Genomic DNA, 24,523 nt, shown 5'->3' on the forward strand with positions numbered 1-24,523 from the left:
CCGTCTGAACTAACTGTTGGGCATTTCTGTTGTTCAGGCACTGGTGACGTGACAGATGTTGGCCTGGGGAAAGGTCGCTATTACAGCGTGAACGTGCCTATTCAAGATGGCATTCAGGATGAGAAGTATTACCAGATCTGTGAAACGTAAGCCCTCTTGCTCTGGCGCGGTTTGTTTTCATGGGATTTTAGAGAACAGAGACTGCACAGATTTATTTATTTATTTACTGTTTTAATTAAAATCCTTCCTGTAGATTAAGATTTGTCCTTTCCTCTGCTACAGTTTTTGATTACAATGAACACGGATAATCTCCAGACATCTCAGAGATCTTGCCCAAATCCTTGGGCAAACTGAATATACAGAGGCCTTTGTCGTGAGTGGGAGGGTCTCTTTGCCATGGGTCAGCCTTGTGTGTTTAAGGACGGATTGAAAAGGGAAATGTACTCTTCAGCCACAGACATTTGGCTGAACGCTTTTTTTCTTAAAATAAATGCTCTGAACTCCTGAACATCCATGAGAGACATGCTTGGGGCTGAGCTAAAAGTGTTTTCATAGCACCTTTTGTCTACCCTGGAAGAATGAAAGGCTGGAGCCGTTCCTGTCAGTGATGGAACTGCCTCCTGGCAGGCCCCTCCATCACGTGATGGGTGACGTACCTCACAAGCTGTTGTCCCTGCTGAAGCTGAACTGCTGGGCTTGTTCTTTTCTAAGGGAGACTAACCTTAGCTGAGGACTGCAGGACATGGTAGCATATCCATCTCTTAGCTGTAACATCTGAGGGCTAACACCTATCAGGATTTGTAGCCTGGTAGGGCAGTCACACTGTGGCCGTGCCTCCTGCTATCTTGTTGATTGCCACTGCTGGTGGTATGGCAGCCCTCTTCCTGCTGGGAGTTGTGTTTCCAAAAGGCAGGGCAGCTTTAGGAGCCAAAGAGGGAATTAGGATCCAAGTCAGAGCTAGCCTGTTGCAGACATTCCCAGTTGAAGGACATCAAAACCCACCACAGGTTTCAAGCTACATATAAACAAAGCATCTAAAAGGAAATTCTGAGCTCTCATGGGCAAACGGGAGGAGTTCTGTCCTGGCCAGGAGATAGTCATCTACGTGATCATGGGTATCTCATCCAGCTGATGTCAGAGGATAATCACAGGCTCAAATTGCCCATGCTTTCCAAAGCTGTGGTGGGACTGGAGCTGCTGACTTCCTCTGACACGCGTCTCTGTAGGCCGATTACACCCTGCACAGAGCATTTCCTTGTATTCTTCTCCTCAGTGTCCCCTGCTGGTGAGAGAAGACCTGCTCCTTGGCAGGCCTTTCCTCTTTGTGGAGGTGCTGCCAGCTCAGGCATTCCCAGAACAAAAAGCCAGGGAAACATTATGCAAAACCATCTCATCTCCCTGTGTCTTGGGGACAACTGCTTCCCTTGTCTCTATGGAGACTTACCCGCTGCAGCACAATGGTGTAAATAAATAAAGAGAAAGTTTGCTCTTGGAGCCTTTGAGCATGTGCACTTTGAACTTGCCTCTCCATAAATTACGCTGCTTGTGTTTGATTGCTTTTGTTGTAGTAGATAAACTCCTATCCTGCTTCTGGGTGGTATGGCACATGGATAATTACCTATTGTTTCTGGAAATTGAATGACTCGGGCTCCAATTAAAATACGTTGTTAATAATAGCTGCTGTGTGGAAGAGGGGCAGAGTGTGACATTTATTTTTTCTTGAAAGTCTGACATATCTTTAAAAGTTTGAAGACAAAGGCAGCCAGAGATGCAAAGCTTCCGAGCTGCAGTGAGATTGACAGCACCAGAGCTGGATGCTGAGCTGCTGCGGTTTGCAACAATCGTAACTTGTGCGGAGATGTATCCAAGGCATGTTTCCGCTCACAGCCCTCTGGGAACCTAGCTGCTTACATAGCCTCTCCATGAAAAGGAAAGTTATGAGGGGTCTGGCTAATCATAAGAGCATCCAGAATAGCTAACTTGTTTGATCACCTTCCAAAAATGCCCAAATTAATGAATCAAATCAGTTCTGAGAGTATGTCAGTATATTTACCTGGAATCTAAATATTAATCTTTTGAAGCTCAAAAGAAAAAAAGGTGCAGCATGTGAGAAACATTACAAGCACAGAAAACTAAACTAAGAAATAATCCAGAGAAATTCAAACACATTATCTATATTCAAAAGACATGGAGAAATCTGAGTTATTTTAAATTACCATAGTGCTTCATGTTGCAAACTTGCACTTAATTAAACCAGGAAGAGATATTTAATCATCTATTTCTCTTCTAGTTCTCTCAATAATGTTAAAAAAAAAATCCGAGTGGTGTTTGCTTGTGTCGTTATAAATGATGCAGGCCCACTGCGTTAATGCTGTGCACAGGCACATGGATATCATGGGGATTCTACGTTAGCCAGGCCAGGCTGAGCTGTATGACAAAGATCTGCTTATCTGGAAGTTGTGCCCATTATTTCAGTGGAGAAGCCAGATAGTAACGTAAGTCACTGTCAAAGAAAGCAGGCAAAATCTTTATAGCACCAATACTTTGGCATGCCTTTCATGTGATCAAGAAAGAAGATACTATTTCTGTATTTACAGTGTGTTATTAATAGTTACACAGCGAAGAAAGAGTGGTTGAGGTGGGATGTGTTGTAATGCAGCAGCCAGAGGCCAGTTGTCTTGGTTCCTTTGGGCTCTGTTTCTGAAGGTGATCATGAAGCCTTTCATGACTGCCTGGTGTAAGATGATGGAATGGGTATCTCGTCTTTTTGCCTGCAGTGAGGCTGGTTGCTCTCAGAGACACAATGTAGGACTAGCAGGGCCAGTTCCTCCTTGTCTATCTGATGTGCTGTTTCCGGTTCTGCAGGCTTTTGGTGAGAGGGAAAAGTAATACTTTGTTTTAAATTCTTTAAAAGCTAAGCAAGGGCTTTCAACCTCTGTATGTGGGCATCTACGGTGTCCTAGTGGCAACATGGATCTCTGTAGATCCAATTTCAGTCTCCTGAAAGGTGGCTGACTTTCTTTCAGTGCCTCTTGTGAATCCCGTAGATGAGCCCCAGGCTGGAAGTCCCAGGCTTGACTTTTTGAAGCATAGGTTTCCCACTTGCAGGAATAGGGCTAGAAGCAGAGACTGTGTTGTTGCTTAGGAAACTTCAGTACCCCTTTCACAGTACCACTAACCGCCTGTTACTATCTGTGATGGGTCAAGGGTGCCTACTGCCTCGTCCTTCCACACATTTCAGCGTTAGGGAGGATGTCAGCAGAGAGGCAGGTAACCTCTTTCCAGCGGAGCATGGGTCTAATGCAGTCAGCGACAGGGGGAAGTGGGGCCAGAAACTCAGCTGCAGGTAAAACATATGAAATGCACAAGAAAATGCAATTATTGTGTGCCTGTGTCATACATCTAGTGGGGATCTTTCACATAGTACAGGGTATATAAACTGAGCCTCCTGGGGAGAGACTGCTCCCTCCAGGTGTGGGGTGCAGAAGGCTTCAAAAGCATCATGTGGCCTACAAAACAGGGCTTGCATGTCTCAGAGGCAGTGCTAGCTTGTGAAAAGCTGCCTTTCCCTTGTGCCCCTCCAGCTTTCTTTCCTCACTAGCCCTACAGTGGCCAGGTCTGTTTTATCTTTCCTCTTCCCAGTTCTCTTAAGTTTTGGAGTGCTGGAAACCTCTGAGTGCAGGTGGCAAGTGCCCAGCCTGGGCCCTGCGTGTTGGTAGGCAGCCAGCAGCAATGTACTGGGTGTGTTCCCTGGGATGCACATAAAATAGCAAAAAGGGGAAGCTGGAGGCCGTTCGGAGACTAAAAACAAACTGTCAATTTTTGAAGGAGTAATGTTGGGAACAGGCCAGAGCTGTCCCTGATGCTTCTATGGAGAAGAATATTCAGGGAAAGATTCAGCATGGCTGCTTCTCTCATAACGGGGTATCCAGCTGCATGCTTGGCCTATTTTAAATGCTGAGCATGCTAATTTTTCCAATAATTGACCTTAGACTATGACCAGCAATAACTCCGGACTGAGACCATTGGTGCCTATGGAATGGGAATGGAAATGCTGTAATTATAAGGGATTGGTTCTGGATCTGACTATTGGGTATAGGCACTGAGCAGTACAGATCCCAGAAAGACTATGTTAATTTGGAGGCTGTGAGGATTAGGAACTTGGCTTGACAACTGGGTTTGGGATCTGCTTGGAAGGGACCAGACTTCAGCTTCCTATGCTATAAGGGCTGAATGCACCAAGGGACAGGCAACGAATGCAAGACCTAGCCCACCATCTGGACTTCATTGGCTTGATCTGGTTTGCATTATGGAGGAGAGCATAGATCCTAAATGCACCTCCAGACGCTGAACATTTAAAATACATATAGTCCTGCAAACCTAAGCGCTGCAGAAAGTTCACATTCTGAGCTTGTCAAGGTTTGGGATGAAATTTTGAAACTTAGGCTGAGAATCCAGATCAAGGCTTTCTTTCGAACAGCTCCCGAGTCTCAGCTTTGTAAAAAGGTCCCGTTTAACCCATTGGATCATGTTTTTTTCCAAGTGCCTGTGCTGGCAGGCTGTATACATGTGGTGGGTTCAGGCGCAACCAGCAGCTCAAATCTGCGTTCCAGTGGTGGAAATGAGGCTGGCTCAGTCACAGAATTACAGAATGGTTGAAGTTGGAAGGGACCTTTAGAGATCATCTGGTCCAAACCCTCTGCTCAAGCGGGTTTGCTCACCTAGAGCAGGCTGCCCATGACCATGTCCAGACGGCTTTTGAATATCTCCAAGGATGGAAAGCCCACGACCTCTCTGGGCAACTTGTTCCAGGGTGTTCAGTCACCCTATATATCCAAGTAGATTAAAGGTCTCCAATTTGGGGGGGCTCTTTCGTATTTCTTCCAGGCTGCCAACTATCTCCTGACAGTAAGAGGAAACGTTGAGCAGCAGTGGTCTTCTTCCAGTGGCAGTCCCACTGAGGCTGTGACATTTTGACTGCCATTCTGGGTTTGCTTGAGAAATTGCAGAAGCCTATTTTCTTCCATCCTCCCCATCGGCTGTTGAGTCTTTCAGCTGTTCTTCTGACCTCTCTGTGGCTAACAAAAGGCTACTTCTCTGTCAGCCACTACCTGTTTTCTTTGAGGGCTCAAGGGAAGGGGGAGTGAATTGGATGCTGGTGAAAGACAAGTCTTGGAGCGTTCTGGAAACTGGCAGCATCTGTTCATCTCCACTACAAGGACAGGCAATGCAGCCCAGCCTTTGCACGCTGCGCTGGCTGGGCCAGAGAGGAACTGATGTCGTCACCTTGTCTTTGTGGCCCTGCATTGCTCATGCGACTTCCCTGAATTAATTCCTGTTAGAAGAGGGGCAGAACATCCCCTTTGCAAGTGTGTCGACTGAATACGCTTTATCATGATCTGAACCAACTGGTTATAGTACAGTCAGTGTTGTGCTGCCTAACTTGATGGCTTAAGCATGGCTATGAACAGACCCCATCGTGGTGTGCAGACCAGCAGAAGTCATCGGACTTCCTAAAAGGGCAGATGTGTTTGTCCTTGGTTGGACAAACCAAGGACCTGGGTTGTGCAGGAGTCCCGGTTGCACAGTTCTTTTCTGGCTGTGCAGTTCCCTGGTGGCAGTGACAGAGGAGAGCAGGCAGGGGACACACCATCCCACTGGAGGTAGCTGTCACAGGTCAAAGGTTATTGCACCCACAGCTCAGAAGACGCGAATGATCTTTGCCATGCTCCTGATGCGTTTTGATGCAAAGTCAGTTGCTGTAGCTGGATTTAGAGTCTTGACTTTGCATGGAGGTGCATCAGGAATTTCCTGTTCGGTTCCTTCTGACATCTTGGTTTTTAGGGACAACCGCACGCATCTAAGCTTCCCTGTGCTGAACCAGCGACAGCTAGACCAGGAAGGGCTTATATAAGGTAACTATACCCTGAGGCTGACTACGTGTCCTGTTTTAGATGCTTGAATGTGTTTTCCTGGATAGGCACGGAGCTCTGACAGCATGAATGAGTTGATCTTGCTGAGGGATGCTGACAGAAGTGGAGGAAGAGTCTCATTTCCCCCTCCTTGCATTTGGCTGCCCACTGCTTTCCCCTCTTTCTCCTGGGCTGACCTTGCAATGAACCAGTTCAGGGAGTCAATCCAGCAGAAAACTAACCCTGATGGGCAGCTTTCTACTAGTTCAGCTCTCAGACTGCTCACTGGGGGATCAGAGCTGCTCCAGCGTAAGCACAGGGAAGGGGATGGGAAGGATGGGTGGAAGGGACTGCCCTGCCAGTGCACCATCAGTTTAGCTTTCTTTCAGCTCAAACTTGTAGTCTGCATGCATGCGAGTGTCTGTCAGCATTTGGAAGGAGCTGAGACTGCAGAGAAGCCCTTCTGCTGGCTTCTCAAAACACCAGAAAGAGTTACTCTCTTCCTGAGCACAGTGCAGAGTGAGAAGGGGACTGAGCATCTTCATGCGTTAATGGAGATGCCAGGAGTTACAGGCAAATGCACGTCAGGGAGATTTTTATCATTTAGGTAATATCTGCAAGGTTCTTTGAAAATAAAAAGCCCTGGGAGAGAGCAAGCTTTGTTTAAAACTCTTCACGCAGCCAACAAAAACCTGCAGGGATATGCTGAAAGATGATTCTCTGTCCTCGCTGGGAGATTGTGCTGCGAAATAGTAGGAAGCCTTGGCTCAAGGCTTAGTTCAGAGTGGCTGGAAACAATTTGTATGTTCCCCAAAAGAAACTCATTTGGGCATAATTGTAGGAGTCATGCGGTAGCAATCGCATTTTGGTGGAAGTGGCTGTCCTTGCGCAGTAAGAGAACAGCCACATCAGTGAGGGGGCTGCACAAGCAGGAGACTCCCCGGGCTTTTCTACTGAGAGGTGAACATCCCACTGTCCATGTTGTTTCATGTGCGTCTGCCCTTTTCTGGTTGATCTTTGAAAAATGTAGAGCAACTTCAGGAAAGAACAAAATAGTTGAGTTGGCCAGTGTCTGATGCCTGCCTGGCAAAAGTGGAGAATCATGTCAGAGGGGGATGGGGAAACGGGGTCCCAAAGACAGCCCGTGGGAGCTATGCTTGCAGAGGGTCTGATTGCAGGCTATGAAAGCCCTCAGCAGCAGGAGGAAATGTCAAGAATCCCTTGAAGGAAACCAGTTCAGTCCACCTTACTCCGAGAAAGAGTAATACAACGTGGGCCTTGTGGTGGGAGGGCTATGTGGGCAGAAGGGGAAACCCAGCACACACCCCTTGCTTGTATGCAAACACTGACATCAACTTCCCAGTGGGGATTTATCTGTTTTCACAACCCTGCACTATCTTTGGTTGGTAGGGCATCATGTGGGTATATTTGTTTCTTCTCCAGCTGTTAATGATTCCTGTGGTTCCTCACAGTTGCCATAAATGAAGCCTATACAGTGTAGCATGGCCTTGTGCTCTTAAGTGCGGGTTGAATTTTTCCCAGAGGTGCCTATATTTCAGTGGTTAGAGCAGCCCTTAATTTGTGGTGCTTGTGGAGCTGGTGGCCTTAACCCTGCAGTCGTCTGCCTTCACAGATTGCATTACGCTCAGCGGGGTTCCTTGGCTAGGTGAAGTGACTTGAGACGTTGCCTGGGGTGAATGCTGTGTAAATGCAAGCTCATCGTCATCGGGAAGGAGCTCTGCTGTTTTGACACCGGACTGGTTTATAATTGCATATCAAATGAGATCTGGAGATACTTAGATTCTCTGTTTTCCTCTCTTAGCCAAGGCAGAAGCATTTATTCCAGGGATCGCGTCTGTTTATACTTTAGGAAAATAAAAACACTGCTGAGAAAGGAACATCCCTTGTTTTTCTCCCTTGTTTGCCCTGTGTTTTGTGCTAGGGAGCACAGTGTTGGGAACAGGATTATTCCCTTTGTGTTCCTCTTAATACGAAAAATCTCCTGCAGTGAAGCCAAATGCATGACACGTCCAACTGCCTTCTCCAAGAGAGAACGTTTGTAATAACAAATGATCAACAGGATGCCATCCCTGCCGCACTCCAGCATCTGCTAGATCCTCAGGGAAATGGGTTTCTGCCTTAAGAGCCACATGGGAGAGAGTAGAGTGAGAACCGGGACAGAGTCCTCCTCTGCTCGTCCTGTCCTTGTGAGAGATGTTTGACAGTTTAGGAGTGTTTTTTCACTCCTCATTTTGACTTTGCCAGGAAGGAATGCCCCTGGGTTCCAGGCCTTCTGCTCAGAGCGGCTGATGTTGTAAAATGTGTGGTTTGATGTTCCAGCTAAAGCTGGTTTAGGGCTCGATCCCTCTGTCCTCTGTTCTTGGCCTTGCTTTTGCATTCATCAGTCCTGTCAGCCCTGGGATGAGCTCTTTCAGAGGGCTAAACTAACTCCATGGTAGAAAGTAATGGAGCGGGAGGCTTAACTGGGAACAGAAGGAGTATGACTGGTGTGAAGGGCATGGAAGAACATAGCCGAGGGTGGGGAGCGAAGGCAGCATTCTGGCAGGGCAACTTAGATTTGCTTAAACCATTGTGCAGCCTCACGTGAGTTTCCACTGGGAGCTCTGAAAAATGTCAGACACACAGTTATGCCAGGATCTGGAAAAAGGTAGTTTGGTTCGGTAGATTAGGTGGAGGCAAGCTCTGTGGGGGATTTGCTTTGACGTGACAAGTCTGGGGTAGAAAATGCTGACTCTCAGGAAATCCTGAGAGGTATCAATGACTTTCAGGGAGTAGGACTTTGCAGGGAAAGGACAGGCTTCCCTAGGCCAGCTCTGATCCTACAGCGTCTGATTAAAGCTTTGGTCCCTAGCTCTGCGTAGTGATAGAAAGCCAGCTCTTTGAGATCTTGTCTCAGGAAGCCACAAGCTATTTTTTAAAGTATTATTTTCACTTTACTTTTGGGTGTGACAATAACTGTTGGCAAGAAGGCAAAGAAGTCTTTTTTGTGGGCCAGTTAGGGTCTGGGGATATGTGGGAAGGCCCTGGCTTGGACTCAGTGCTTCTGTATGGCTTTTAAAGCTGCCAGTGTGCAGTGTGTGTGAAATGTTCAGCCGTGTGACAGCCAGAGCAACCCCCGTCCTGGCATTTTGGGAGGTGGGCAGGTTCTGTCCATCTCAGAACTGAGCAGAAAGGCAGAATCCTGCAGTGCTGCTGACTACAACAGCATCCCTTGCAAACTTGTGTTTGTGGTAAACCCCATCACTTCTTTCCGCAGTGTGCTGAAGGAGGTGTATGCTGCATTCAATCCAGATGCAGTTGTGCTGCAGCTAGGGGCAGACATAATAGCTGGAGATCCGATGTGCTCTTTTAACATGACGCCCGAGGGAGTGGGCAAGTGCCTGAAGTATGTTCTGCAGTGGCAACTGGCAACTCTCATCCTGGGAGGAGGTGAGTATGCACATGTGCTGTTTATAAAGTAACAGATTTGTCCTCTTGCGACCGTTCCTCAGGAGTATGCCTTTGGGCTCAAAAGCCACTTGAGTTTAGAAGGGCATATGGGTATTGTGAGGAGGGCACTGTATAGCTGGTAGAGTGTTGTTTTTACACAGACATGAAATTCTTGATATCAGCATGTCCAAGTGTCAATCCTGACCCCCAGATCCTGAGGTAAAGGTTACTTGGCTCCTCCTGAGGAGAGCAGAGTCTTTTAACCCCAGTGAACTCTGACCCTGGCTTCTCAATGCCATCTTTGAGTAACAGCTCTGCTGATCGGCCCTGCAGGGCTTCTCTTCAAAAGTGAGCGCCGTGTTCCCAAACCTACTTTGGGCATCTGGCAGTGAATGATCTCTTTTGGATTCAAGCAGGGGCTTGGGAAACGGATTGGCTGCCTGCATGGTATAGCAGGACTCTTGATACCCAGTGACAGCTAAGTTTGACTTGCCTCTGCTGTGCTATGTTACCAGCTCCTTGTCCGGTGGGGAGAGCACAGTACAGGCCTCTTGCAACGGAGCGCTTCAGAACAAGAAAAAGCGCTCTGTGTCCGGCAGAGCCTCCCAGCTCTGTGCCTGAAGCCTCATCAATTCCAGCTGTTGTCCTTTTCGGGAAGGGGGAGATCAGATATAGTACATGAAGCCTAAAATTCAGTGTGCCTGGTACAAACTATTCTGGAAACATTTCAAGTGTTCGGTCCTGTTGTGACTGTCTGTGTGTGTTGGGGAAGACACCTTTCAAACAAAAAGAAACCCCAAGACTTTTGCCAAGAAATGAGAGAAAACTATTTCTCATGGTGAAAACAACAAAGGAGTGTCCCACCACCGCAGCTTGCAGAGGCATTTGAACTGGCAGCTGGGGGATGGAGTCAGTACTTGCCGAAACACAAAGGGAGGAGAAGGTTGAAAAATATGGTGTCTCTCTCTTTTCAGAGTGGTTTTCTCTCTTATTTAAGTCTACGCTGCTGGAAAAAACTCTTTGAGAGTCTCTTGCAGGATTGTTTTAAGCTAAGGTTCCTCCTTGTGAGGACATGCCCAGTTTTGACCATTACCATATTCACTATGAGACCTCATTTACTGGTAAAGCAGTCACAAGTTGAACTAATTAGCTTCATGTTTGTCCTCTCAAACATGTAATTAGCTTCATATTTGTCCTCTCAAACATGGTAGTGCTGGAGAGCCCAGCAACAAATGGTTGAGCTTGCACATCATTCTTCGTTGGTCAAAGGCTGGCATTAAAACAGTAATCTCTAGTCTCCACTGCTCCCCTTGCACTCCTTTGCTACATGTGAACACTCTTCCTCATCACCAGAAGAGAGCTCAGCACATGGAGCTAAGGGCTCGAGCCAGGTCTGGAAGAGTCTGTCTCCTGGCCTGTGCCATAACTGGAATGACCTGTGGTTCAGTTCCGGAGGTATGCCCCTTTCATACAGGACCATTTGGATTTGACCTTGTGTAGCCAGCAGGAGCAAAATACAGTTATTGTGCATGGCTCGAGTGAGTGAAATAGGAAGCGAACTGCTAGTGAAACCTCCACGGTTTGTTCCTTCTAGTAAAATCTCTCCCTCTCTCATCCTCTCTTTCCTTTCCCCCGTCCTCCCCTTCCAAAATCTCAATTCTTGCTGGAGACAGGAGGCTATAACCTTGCCAACACAGCTCGTTGCTGGACATACTTGACTGGGGTCATCCTTGGGAGAACGCTGTCCTCTGAGATCCCCGATCATGAGGTAAGGCTTTGACAAACCCTCCCTTCTGCTTGTGAGAGAGCTGAGTCATGCCACCTAATCTGAACCGCGTCCTAGCTGTTCAATACTGTTTTGTTGAGAGACACTCCTGTAACAATAACACACTGTCCCAGCAGCATAGTGGGTGCTTGTTTCCAAAACCCGAGATTGTCTGCGTCTTTTTGCAAGGCGTCTCAGAAACCAATCAACTTCAGAGTCTCAGATAATTACAGAGAGGATGGGAGCGGGGGGTGTCACCTGCTTACTCAAAGAGCTCTTTCGGATGTACACATACTTTTACAAGGAGAGAGCCAGACCTTTCTCAAAGCTTTAAATTTTAGCCCTGCTTTCATCAACTTAGAGAAAGTACCAGGTGCAACTTTCAAACTGTACTGACCAGCAGTCTTCCAAAGGGCCATGGGGCAAAGAGCTGTTTACATTCATATATGAGGTGTCTCAAAAGGCTCAGTTCTAGTGTTGATGTTCTTATAGTTTTGAGCAGGGCTAGATGACCAGTTGGAAGGACACAATCTAGACTGAATTTGGTTGGGATAACTATAGTTTCATAATTGTTTCTCCCCAAGAACGTGGTACTGCTCTTTGCTTCCCAAATTACAGATCCATGTTATTGGATCTGTACAAAAACAGACCTGCCGCACGCAAAGCAGTTCAAACCTATAGTGACTGCAGAGGAGAATAATATTTTGCCTTTGAGGCTCTCATAGACCAGTATGCATAAGGAATTTAAGTGTGTATATGGATTTAAACTGGAAATGTATCATCATAAAAATTGATGATTACAGATAAAAGGCCCTTTTTGAGAGGTGTCCTGCTTAAATATGATCCTTTAATCAGATACCAACAGAAGGAGGATCCAAACTGGAATCAGAGAATCTTTCATAGAGGTAGGAAGCCCGACGGGTGGGTCCCTCTGTAGGAATTAACTGCCGGAGATGTTTAGACTTGGCCTTTTTGTTGTTCATCTGACAGTTTATTTGTCATATTAATGATCCCTGCACAGAGTGCCCTGAAGGATAAGAGCAGTGTGGAAATGAATTGGTTGCAGGATGTCACAAGGTGCACAATGGGGTTCTGTGTGTTCTGCCTGCTGTATCCCGTTCCAGGAAGGCCAGAGGTTAGCCTGCAGAGCTGAACTGGCTGTGAGTTCTGACGCTGATGGTGGCCGCCCTGATCAGGTTCCCCTTGCAGCGAGCAGTGCTTGTGATTTTGTTGTAGGAGTTGGGATGAGCTGTTCTGGGTTCAGCCTCCTGTAGGAGCATTTTTCCGGAGACCAACTCAGACTATCTGTTGGATCCATGGCGCAGCACTTGGAGAGGCTGGGAGGGAGGGAGGGGAACTAAGTGCTGCGCTGCATGAAGCTGTCTCCAAGTGCTTGTCGTTCCCTCTTGAGCGTCGGTAGGGGAATTTTTGTGGCAAGCTCAGAAAATCCAGTGCCTGCCAGAAGCAAGTGCATCTTGACTCCTGCACCACAGAAAGGATTTAGTACGAATCATCTCTAGGGTGGTGACGTTAGCCAGCAAGCCAGCTGGTGAAGATCAGAGGAGAGACAGCATGGAGAGACCTATTTAGAAATATAAAGATGATCAAAACACACTAAGCCTTCTGGGATGATTGCCCTGACAATATAGTAGAAGCATCTTCTATCTGGAGCCTTAGTCTGCCCCATCTCTCACACTCTAGCTTTATTTCTTGTTGTGCTGTCCTCTGAATACCTGCTCTTGGCATCTTGCTGCAAGTGAACTTTTAGCCAACTGTTGTTTCACTAGCCCACTTTTCTTCCCGTCTGCTCCTCGGATTGTGAGCTGTTCTAGAACACGACTGCAGCACCTATTGAACGCCAGATAAAGTGGCTGGAGTGGCTGGTTCAGCGCAGCCAGAAAGCTCCTGGGTGAGTGGAGTTTGCTGGAGCTGAAACAGAAAAGGTAATTCCTCCCTGCTCTGCTAGAATATACTTTCGGTCTTCAAAGAGTTCGTGGAGACGTTGGCACATGGTTAAGAGTTTGATTATTTTAAAGCCTGTGGCTTTGTCCTTCACCTAAGGTGCTAAGGAATGTAACCTTGGGGACAAAGCAACCTTGTTAATAAAGAAGTAGCCTTGGTACAAGAGTTGAGCTGTTCTGAATTAGATATCAGCTAAAAGACGGTGATACTCATGTTAGTAAGGAAGAAGCCGCAGCTTGCCATGAGGCCCTGTAGTGGGGAATCTCCGCATCTCTCTTGTGACCTGGAAAAAGTGGGTAAGCAAACTGCAGTGGGGTTCAGATCCCTAAAGATGAGGCCCCTCCTTGACCAAATGGGAGCAGTGAAGTTCTTTTTGAGCAGTCCGAGGTAAAGTACCCCAAAACATGACCTTAGGTGTTGCAGGGGTTGTTGGCCTTTGGGGCACACTAGCATACACCTCTAATCAGTTCTGTGGCAATGGCCGTGTGAACAGAGTCCCAAAGGCCACTGTGGAAACCTCTGCTTTGCTCTCACTTGGAAGCACAGGTTTAGTCTTAGACTCTTCCATGGCAGGAAGATACAGCTGCAGGCTTTGGATGATCTTCCACATAAAGAGGGAGGAAAACATGGGGTGAAGATACAGGCATGTGATGAGAAACATCTCAGGGTGTGGTGCATTTATTGTTCTTAGGTGGTCACAGTGATGAACCTTTGGTTACAGTTCTGCCTCTGCTCCTTGTGTAGTAGAACAAATGGATATACGCTCCCTGGCTTTGAGGCATGGATGAGTTGCTAATTAAAAGGCATTAGGAAGAGCGTTCCTTGTGCACGAGTATATTCCATTATTAGCCACTACTGAGCCTCCTGGGAGTTGGTACTGGTTTGCAGCTGAAGGTGAGATTTTGGGGTGTAGTGCATCCCCCACGCGTGTAGAATACCTTGCAGTTCTCTATGACTTGTGCAGGTCCTTCAGTACTGGAATGAGGCAAGAGCCAGTTACCACGCTCGTATCTTTGCCTGCAAGTGGCCATTGTGGCCTTGCTTCACAGTAAGGAAGGTATGTATCCTACAACGGATGTGAAATTTTTATCTTCGCCAGCTGGGCATTGGCTCATGTCCTCTGGCAGGAGACCAAGAGCCTCATTTCTAGTCTCACTAACAGCTCTGGATGCTGTTTTTCATATAAATGCATAATCCTATTTTGAAATGTATTAAGCAGTTTGTATCAACAATTATCCTGAAGCCCAGAGCCACAGGCCAAGCCTTATAGTTTTTCAGAGGATTTTCTTTATCAGTTTTAAATCTATTTTCTTGCCTCTTCCCATCAGAGATGGTCTGTGTTTTAGCTCTTGAACTAGAGCCAAGATCGACAATTTCTGAAACCAACTGTCTTGATAAGATCATTGAAGGATTGTGTTTGTTTTCTTTAATATAACTCTGATAGAGTTATCTGCTCCCCTCTCTCCTCCTAAGTTGGAGCATTTTGTAATGCTGAACATAATATTTACTTAGCCAGGAGTAAAGGTCCCACTAATGTTTTCATATTGGATGCTGCAAGGTCATTTGCATTGAAACTGAGATATCTGAACTTTGCCCGTTGAAGGGTTATATTGGCAGCTTGCCCTGAGCCTGGGAAGCCCTGCCCACCAGCCATGAGGTAAATCAGCCTGCATTTGCTCTCATGTTACTACTACACAAAGCATGATAATAAACACGGTGCACCACAGCATGCAGTACTGAATTGGCATCTGATTGTCTGCTGTCCAAATTCGGATGGAACATCTATGCTTTGAATGGTTTTACTGATCCACAGTACTTTTTAGTGATTGTGCTCTGTCTTCTTGGGAGTGGTGAATAAGACAATTGAGGAACCTTTTCTAACATCTCACTGCCTTGTTTCGTTCCCCCCAAAAGCTCACAAGTCAGGGATGGTGACATTAACGGACTCCAGCAGGAATGGAGAAAGGAGAGCAGGGAGGGAAGAATCCCAGAGCATGATGCTTGATATCCCTAGGCATCTTTGTGGACGTTGGTAGTTCATAAGATGAAGAAAGGCCTGGAAAGAACTGCAGAGAGGTAGCAATACACATATTCAGTTGCACATATTCATACAAGCAAAGAAAGAAAAGATGAAAAGTAAAAGTAGTAAGTGTTATAGCTGAGGCAAATCTATGTTTGGTGGTAAGAGTAAACCATTATGAAACCCTTTCATAAGTGATTCTGGGATCTTTTTGAAAGGTTTGGTGTTCTGGGATTTTCCAAATGAAGAGGACCAAGACAGCTGAATGTCCTTGCTCTGACAGCGTGCAACATAAGCAAGGGGGCCTGGTGGGCCCTAACCCATCTAGCAGAGGGGTGTGCTCTCAGCAGCAGCCTCGTGGCTCACTATCCTCTTGAAGGTTGTTTACCAGAAAAGAGTTAAAGGTAGCTCTGTTCGTCTGGGGAGATTTCACCTCAGTGTGATCGTGTGCTCTGGCTGCACTCGCAGGAATCAAAACGTTTTGTGTTAGCTACGGCATGTATCCAGGCACCAGCAAGCCTGCAGCACGTTGGGTATTGGGGCCACAAAGCAGCTGGGGCCACAAAGCAGCGCTTGCAGGGTGCTTTTTGAGCTTAATGTGTTGGGGGAAGGGAGATGTTAGCATCTAAATGAAAGGGACCTGCCAGCCGATGACCAGCACAGGGGGTGGTGATTACACAGGGCACTGCTACTGTGGGAGGAGGTCCTGGGGCAGAGTCCCCCTGGGCCTGTTTGGATAGGTCTTCACTCTTGAATTCAATCTTTTCATGCTCTTTTCATGACCAGGGATCAAAGAGGCAAGCTGGGCCCTGCTAAGATACCGCAAACTGAACGCAGTCCTGTCTCTGAACTGCCCCTGCCCCTTCTCCAAGGGACCCCAGGAGGAAGGGAGGAGAAGCGGGAGGAGCAGCAGCTTGGCCCTGTCTAGGGAACAAAAAGCACTTTGTACCTGCTGAATAACCTCCACTCCGCTCCCCACTCCGCCAGCTGCCGCTGCTGCTCCCAGAAGTGAGCAAGCAGGAGGCCTGGCCTTTCCAAGAGAATGTGAGGGGCTCAAGGCAGGGTAGAGGATGATTTGCATTTAGCACAAAAAAAAAAAAAAAAAAAGCACAATCACAAAGCCCTGATTGTAAGTGTAGCCCTTTTGTTGTTCCTAGCCTGAGCGTTTAGGCGTGTTCCCGTGTCTGCTGGCTGCTCGGCTGCTGGTGAGCTGGGCGCCTGGCCCAACAGACGGCACTTCTCAAAAAGCAAAAGCTATTCAGCAGAACTGAAGAGAACCGGGAAGTGGAGTTGAGGCCTCTGCAGTGAAAGCCGTTTCCCCTTCCCAGCCTGAGCAAGCTTTCTTCCCAAACCGTGTCTGAGATTTTTTGCACTGCAAGTAATGGTTGTTTCATACTTAGGTCCACTGCAAATGTTTCTCTTTCTCACTGACTTTCCTTACCTGGTTGTTCAGTGTGATGCTCATAAATAGTATGGGAATGTGGGATGTGGAGGACTGTGCCTCCTTAGCCATGTCAAGTGAGCAGTGTTGTCCAGAAAAGTGTTAGTTTAATCTTCTCTCTGCCACAGTGGCCAATAGCAGACACATAGGGATGAGTATGAAGAATGGTGCAAATAGTTTCTCAGGATACTCTTCCAACTTTTAGGGATTTAATGGCCAAGAAATATCCTGTATCTAAAAGCTCATTTCTTCTGTGATTTTGCCCAGTTTGTTTGACTGTAGACTTTTAGTAATCACTGTGCCCTTTGGCAAGGCGTTCCACAGCTTAGCTGTGCACTGTGTGGAGAATCTCTTTGTTTTCTTTGAGCCCACTCCTGTAGTTCTTAATTCGTTATGAATGCTTATCCCAGGGTTTTCCCGCGTCGCCGTTTCCAAATGTTTCACAAAACATGGCTTATCCAACAGGAGTAGGATATGGCATTGTCCTCATTTCGCAGATGGGATCTAAGACACAGGGCCGTCAAAGTCCAAAGAATCCATTATCTTTGTTGTTCCATTGGTAATGCGTAGGGCTTGGTTTGTGAGTGGATTCAATGTGATTACAGTACTTAGATGTTTAAGCCAGTCCTGGATACTCAACACTTCTCCAAATCTGTCCTAATCAAATTAGACCCTAGGCAAAAAGAAATGCAAGGCTAGTGACTGCACATGCACAGTATGTTTTATGGGACTTGCCTAGCACACACTGGAACGCTAGGCACAGGCAAGGGGGGAATTCACACTTCTGCAGGGCGGCGTGTTTGAGACTATCCCTTAGGTGTCTCTAATGCCTTGCTCACCATCTAGCGCTTGTCAGGACTCAACTGGCTGAGACGTTGGTGGGAGTGAGGTGGAGATGCCTGATTGTATGCCATGACATGATCCAGTATGCAGCCGGCATGGGGTAGCGCTAAAGGTGGGGGCTTTATTCCCCCTATTCCTCATTAAAATAAGTCCATAAACTAAGCCCTACAAACTACCAGTGGACAACAAAGATGATGGATTCTTTTGACTTTGACGGCTGCTTACCTTAGATCCTCTCTGTGGCGTGGAGACAGTGCCGTATCCTCTTCCTGTTGGATAAGCCATGTTTTGTGAAACACCTGGAAACTCTTGACAGTGAAAACCATAAATGAGGTGGGGCATTACATGGGACCCCTCTTTGCTACATCACCTTCAGTTACCTAGAGCAGGTTGATGCACCCCAGTGAATGAGGATGACAGGTCTGATGATAGAAAAATAGTGTCTGTAGCACTGAGATTTCAGGTGTTGAAAATACCTATACCAATGTTATGGGTGGATTTTACATACATGCAGCAGTGCATCTTCTGAGCTTTCTGCCTGCTGAATACAATTCGACAGTTGAGGAAGTCGTGGGTAGGTTATTTTTGCCGGTTCTACCCATCCTGTGTATTGCAGCATGTAAGTTTTACTGTATGGAGAAAAAATATTTTTTGCAGGGGGATTGCTAAAAGATACTCATAATGGGGTGTCTTGAGTTGGTGACAGTTACCGGGACTTCTATTTTAAAAATAAATGAATTTAAAAAAATTCCTGGCTCATGAAAACTAGACATGAAAAACATAATCACTTTAAGATATCAAAACTCCCCCCCCCCCCCCCCCAAAGTCAGCGGGCACCCAGTGCTGAGCGTTCCCTTTTGTTTATGCTCTAGGGCTTTATCTGGGTTTAGATAATGGAAGCAGTTGGGCTTCCACCACTTCCTTTAGGAAAATTCCACTTTCAAAAATATTTCCATAACAGGAAGTGCTCAGATTTTCGGTTAGTTCCCTCAGTTTGGTTTTGTCCCCGTATTCCCAGTGCCATCGGATTGCGCCTGCATAGCTCTCAGGACTTAGGCCTTGCAGTTTGAGACTCCAGCAACTCCTTTTGCAATGCATGTGTTTGGTTCTTGCTGTCCTTTCTCCCCCAGTAAAGCTTTTCTGGCCCTCTCTCATTTTAGTTGGAAACTGCATCTTTGGGTTTATAGCTTAATTTGTTTTTATTCTTTCAAGTAAAATGGGAAGCAGTGCAGCTGTGCAGCAAAACCATGAGTAATTTCTCCAGCTGATTCACACGTAGTTGCTTGACAGTGGGTTAGGTCTGTGCCTGAATTTCTGTTAGGAGAGAGACTGCACCACAGAAACGTGCTGGTGATGTTCGTGCTGGGGTTGCTGTTATCCCAACTCTGAAGTAGAGACAAATGCAACCATTTCTGGTTATTCGGTCCCATGTTTGGCTGAGGGTGTCTGGCAGAAAGGCTCTGTAATAAGATTACAGCAGCAACGGAAATGGAATGGAATGGAAAGCTCTGTTGAAGCTCAGCTACAATATCCCCTTGATTCAGCCTAAGTTTGGGTACTTCAGTAAGCTTTTAAACGCTGAGACACTGCTATGGGCAGGGAGGCAGGAACCTTGGTGCAGTCTGATAGCTGCAGGCAACCTGCAGCTAAGCTGGCATCCTTCTAACTGTTTGTCCAGCCTTCTGCGAGATCAGAAGCCACAGTTTATCCCTAGCAGTCAGTAGTCTTCGCCGCCATCAACATTGCCTTTTAATTTGGATGCTGTCCCCAAGCTGGCTCCTCTCTATACAGACCAAACTGTGTGATTATGCTCTTATGGGCTCTTAGGGGCTTTCAGCTTGAACTAGTTGGATCAGCTGAGGCTGCAACCTGGTGGCTGCTTTACTCAAGCCATTAACTCTTCCTTGTTGCTAGGGTCCCCCAAGGTCTTTTCAGTTCCCCCTGTTTGCCTGGAGACAATTTCTTCTACCACTCCCTAGGAAAGCCTAGCTTACCCAAGCTCTTGAGATGTTCCCCTTAAAGCCTTCGGGACTTGGAGGAGCAAGTGCCGTCTGTGAGCAGTCACATCCCCATGCTAAGTGGTGGAGGTGCTTGACCTTGAGTGTTGATCCGAATGAGTGAATTCAGCCGTAATGATGGCTCTTGAGTTACCCGAGAGCCCTGATGAAGCCTGCTGCCCTAACATGAGCCCTTCTGCCCTGTCCTGTGCACTACTGTAAAAACGTGGAAAAGGTTCAAGTGCTGTGGCCTGAAAGGCTTCTCTCTAAGTCAGGGTAGGAGATTTGCCTTTAATCAGGTTGGGGGCGGGGGGCTGTAATACTGTTCTCCTTCTGCTGGCCATCTCGGGGAGACAAGCCCAGACTCGTTGTAAGAAATATACATAGATTTAGGTTTGTCCACATGGATTTGTATGGACTAGTTCAAACTGATATAACATTAGAGTGGCCAACCTTTGGGCCTAAGTTGTGTATGAGCAATTGTTGTATATAGTGTGACCTGAAAATACCTTGAAAAGAAAGATACTATGTCCATCTGCATGGCAGGCTTGAGGAGAGGGACTAGAGGTTGGAGGTGAAGTGGCTTTGGCTGCCCAGCCCTGTGCACTGATGATGGGAACGTTGCCAGCCCTTACGTAGCCAGCCCTACGTTCCCAAACGTAGGAAGGACGTTTCTGGGCATTGCTGTGCTTTCTCAAGAAACAGAAGACTCTCTAGGGTATCAAAGATGCTTCTAATTCCAGCCTTTGCCAAGGGCCAAGGCTTTTCTCTCCAGCTATCTAATAAATGTCAGGAAACATCATCCCTGGCCTGCAAAGGCCAAATTCTTTCCTTCTCCTTCAGCTTTGAGACTCTGGAGAGAGCAGTGCAGTAAACTGCCCTGTGACAAGAGGTGGCCGTACAACACAGAGACACAGTACCCCTTGCACCTGTGGCAGCTCCAGCCTTTCACAGGTAGTCTTAAGAATGCTGAACCCCTTCTAAGATGCCCCAAATTCCACATCTTCAGACACAAACCCATGTAGGGCAGTAGCAATGAAGATTCCTCTGGGAGTTTTACATTTCTTGTACCTTGAAGTGCACCCTCCTGAAGGCCCAGCAGTCAGAGAGCTGCACAACTGCCTCCTTCGCAGGCCAACACAAACACGCTGCCAGGCAGCTGCTTTGTTTGCCTCCCCAGAGCCTAAAGTTTACAGTAGGAAACAGCTCTGCATTATTTCCCAGTCATTGTTCTGCAGCCTCTCAGCTAATGCAGGAACCAGTGCATCCGCCTGTCATTCATGGAAGAAGAACAGTCAACCGCAACCCTTGCCAACTGGAGCTGTTTACCTGTCAGCGGGAAATTAATAGCTGAGGCTGATAAATGAGTGAAGCTGTGAAAAGGGTGGTCGTTGTGTTGGTGTGACAGTTAGAGCCTGGGACCAGTAGGGGCCAGCTGGGAAAATGCTGTTACTTGCTCATTTGCAGAAGGCATGTACAGTCTGACCAGCTGAAGGAGGACAGATTTCTTGGTCAGGTTTCAAAATCTGCTTGCACTCCTCTCCGTGGTAGCTGACAAGAAAAGGTCCCTCTCTGTCCCTTAAGCTCAGAAGATGTGGGGGGTCAGTGTGTCTCTCCTTCCTAGCTCCTGCCTTAGCAGCTTTGGTCTTCACCTCTGTCCTGTTCCAGCCTTTGGGTGTATTAATCTATGCCAAGACACACCCCTGATCATTTTGGCATTTTCACCTGTGGTGTGAGAAAGTTCATTTGTGTTATACCTGCCTCCTCTCCTTCGTTATAACTGCTCTGCCTTTTATGTTTCCTGGTTCCAGGCAGTGATGAGGGTGCAGAAAGTGTCCCATCCTGTTCTTGCCTCCAGCCTCATCAACCCTGCTGGGAAATCCTGGCTGGTTGATGTAACTCATGGGAGAGTCCCTGCCACTTGCAGGTGCCCCACATCAGGGCTTCTTGTGGTTTGACTGTTTGGCACATTGTTCAGTCTTCTGGCAAAGCAGGGTTGCGCAGGTCCTACCACACATCAGAGCAGGAGTTTGAGATCTACTAACATCTCACTGCTGAGTGATTGTGCAAGACCTGTGCTGGGGCCAGTGTGGGACAGCTTGTATTGATGCTGTTTGTGCTGTCATTCTCCATCGGAAAAGAGCGTTTCTCCAGATCTGGGGACTTCTTGCCTCCCAGGAGCTCTGAAACAAGAAAGCAGTGTGGTCTAGTTTCTCATGAAAGCTGGGAAGTGCGTACTGGTGCTAATCTCTCCTGGAAGAATGCTACGGAACCCTATCTTTTGGGACACAGCATGGTCAGAAGTGTCGACGTGCAGGAGCACACACACATATGTCCTTAGCGGAGGGAGATTCCCCTGTAATAAGACAGCTACAAGAAGTACTGGTGCTGGAGGTCTGGTGGTCAGGTTATTCTGACAGAGCACATTGTGAGGGAGCTCCCTATGCAGATGCTGATGGGAAGAAAAGCTCAGGCCTGGCTTCTTGAGACCTCTGTGCTGTTTAAGGGCAGAATAACGCAGCCACAGCCTGGTTTGTTGCGTCAGTGTTTGCCTACCCCTTCACAATGAAGAGCTGCGTATGAACATGGCAGCATGTGACCCCACACATTTGATTTCCAGGTAAGAAGGTTGGAGGTTTGATTTGGATCTTTTAACTCTGAGATGCCATAAGAATGCTGGTCTGGGTGTTCAGTGGGTTGCTGTTTGGAGCAGGTGAACTCCGTCTGGTAACGTGATGCCCAAGATGCAGGTGTCCTCCCCTTTCCCTCAACGGTTTCTGCACATTATGCAGTTTGGCCAGGACCGTCGTTCTGCCAGGCTGCATTTCAGCTTGGATGCAGGGCACGACTGTGTGCTCTCTGTTTGACCTCATTTGAAGCATGGAGAGAGGTACTTCAGGACTTGGCTCGCGTGTGCGTAAGACTGCCAAGCATTTCATCCTGCTCTCTTCCCAGCATGTGCCTGTATGATGCTGCCTGGATTCAGGCTGCACAGCCGCGGCTACTCCACAGGAAAGCACGTGTGCCTTGAATGAGGATCTGACTGATTCTGAATTTCAAAGCCACCCCTGCCATAGAATTCCCAGGCCATAGAGGGCTGCCCAGCTCTGTTGTGAATAAGCACACTTTATGATAGGGTGCTTTGGAGGTGTGCCTCTAACCCTGAATAGTGTTAAAGTGCCTTATTCTAAAAGGAGCGTGTTCAAGCGCTGTTTAAAAAGCGACAGTATGAGCCGGGAAAGCCAGCTGAAACCAGAGGTATGCTTTATCCCACTTTGCATCTGCGAGATGGCCATTGGCTTGTGGAGGGCTGGGACAAAGTTAGGATGAAGCTCCCATTCTCTGTTTGTATCCAGGGAAGAGGTTCCAAGCAATCGGGCAGGTTTGCTGATGGGTAGGGTGGAAGTGGGTGGCTAGTATAGTAGGATTTCTCTACTAGATGCTTCATGTACAGATGTGAATGCACACTGCCATCCCTCTCAGCCCTCAGAGAAGTAACTTGCAGGTCTTTCTGCACCTCCACTTCTTGCAAAGGGACCTGAGCCCCTTGTTAAATCAAATCACTTTGCAAGCTGCCTATAGAAGGGATGATCCAGCTTGGGAATTGACAGCCAAAGTAATGTAAGAACTTTTGCACTCTTGCTCCTCTTCATGGCTCTGCATTACAGCAAAGCTATCTGGGAGACCACTCTTTGTCACAGAAGTAGGTAAAAGGCAGTAAGATGGGTGATGGCATGCGTGTGTTTTTGAGGATGCAGAGTTTGGGATAATGCTTGTACATCATCCCTGGGAGTCCTAGCCCATCTTGTTTTGCCATTTACTTAATTTAAAATATACTTTGTATCTTTTTCTAGCAGATTCATCTCCCATGAGAGCATGATAGAGGGCAGTCAGGCACTAGGCAGTGCTTTGCCATTGCCTTATTGCAGTGCCTGGATGAGACACTTTCCGATGTGATATTTGCATCGGCTCTTTCATCTGTATTGAGTAGTTAGCTTATATCTTACAGACCTTAGGTCTCTGAGGGAAGACTGTGTCTTGCTATGTATTTCTTTAAGGCCTAGGAAGTGTGGCCCTTCACTCTGATGGAAATCCTTCCCTTCCCTTCTGTCTCTCCTTGGCTCGCTGTATTCAGAGCAGGCTTTTTTTCCTTGGAAGATACTAGCTGAAGATAATGTAGTTCCTCACCTTACAGTTAGTGCAAGCTCTGCACTAGCCCTTTGAGGGGCTGCCTGTGTTTCTCACTGTTCTGTGACTGAGAATGAGAGGTTATCATCTTGCATGAATCTTGCAGTGCTTCCAGAGAGAAAATCGCAGAGTGGCTACAGCTGACTGGTTCTGCACGTTTTGGAAGTGCTTGTGAGCTGTATGTTTTTGCCCTCTGTAATCTTTCCCTGAGATAATCCAGGCTGCCTGCATTGTGCTTTAGGGACAGGCTAGCATATATGTGGTAAACTGTTGGAAGCAGATTTGAAAAAAAATACGTCAGTGATGGTGGGAAACTGGCTGGGAGTCTACTGGGCATGTCAGGTGAAATATTTACACAGCTATGAGATAACCTGAAGGGAAACAGTATGTACTTTCTGTGTGTGCATGAATATGTCTGTATGTGTTTGGGTGCACACAGAGCTGAGGTCCGTTTGTCAGATTCCCAGGTTTATTCTGCTGCTTCTGGCAAAAAAACAGTGATGATTTAATAGCTTGTCAACACCTATGCACAGAAACAAAGGTTGGTACTTCCCGATTTCTTATTTTCTTTGCTTTAAATAGGAATTCCTATTCTGATTAACATGAAACCTGGAAATTGAGCTGTCAGACTGGGCAGCTCCTTGCATTCGGCACCGAGTTCCTGCATGTGATCAGCTTGAATGCAATCCAGGCACTGCTTTCCTGCTATACAAACCCGGAGCTCTGCTGGCCTTTCGAAGGAAGCTGTGTCGAGTTCATGGCCTGGGACAGAGCATTGCTGAAGCACATTGCCATGAAGTAGCTAAGGTTGTTTTACTCTCGGTGTACTTCTCTCCCCGTCAGCCAGGTTTAGCGTGTCCTTTCAGTGATGAGAGGCCAAATTCCACACAGTTATATTCGGCACGTTGCTACTCTTGCAGCATTGGGAAGTTTGGGGACGTTTTT

At 47.1% G+C, this 24,523-nt stretch overlaps 1 protein-coding gene across 8 annotated transcripts in view; it reads left to right on the forward strand.

The window, feature by feature from the left end:
- Window positions 1-24,523, forward strand: part of HDAC8 (histone deacetylase 8) — a 55,687-nt gene that overhangs the window by 18,024 nt on the left and 13,140 nt on the right. For all 8 annotated transcript variants that reach the window (XM_068957700.1, XM_068957694.1, XM_068957696.1 and 5 more), the window contains 3 exons: window positions 38-146; window positions 9,190-9,362; window positions 11,036-11,130. In XM_068957700.1, the coding sequence (XP_068813801.1) occupies window positions 38-146; window positions 9,190-9,362; window positions 11,036-11,130 (377 nt within the window). The remainder of the gene's footprint in view (window positions 1-37; window positions 147-9,189; window positions 9,363-11,035; window positions 11,131-24,523) is intronic.

Source organism: Struthio camelus, chromosome 11, assembly GCF_040807025.1.
Source record: "Struthio camelus isolate bStrCam1 chromosome 11, bStrCam1.hap1, whole genome shotgun sequence".
In the NCBI taxonomy this organism is placed as follows: domain Eukaryota; kingdom Metazoa; phylum Chordata; class Aves; order Struthioniformes; family Struthionidae; genus Struthio; species Struthio camelus.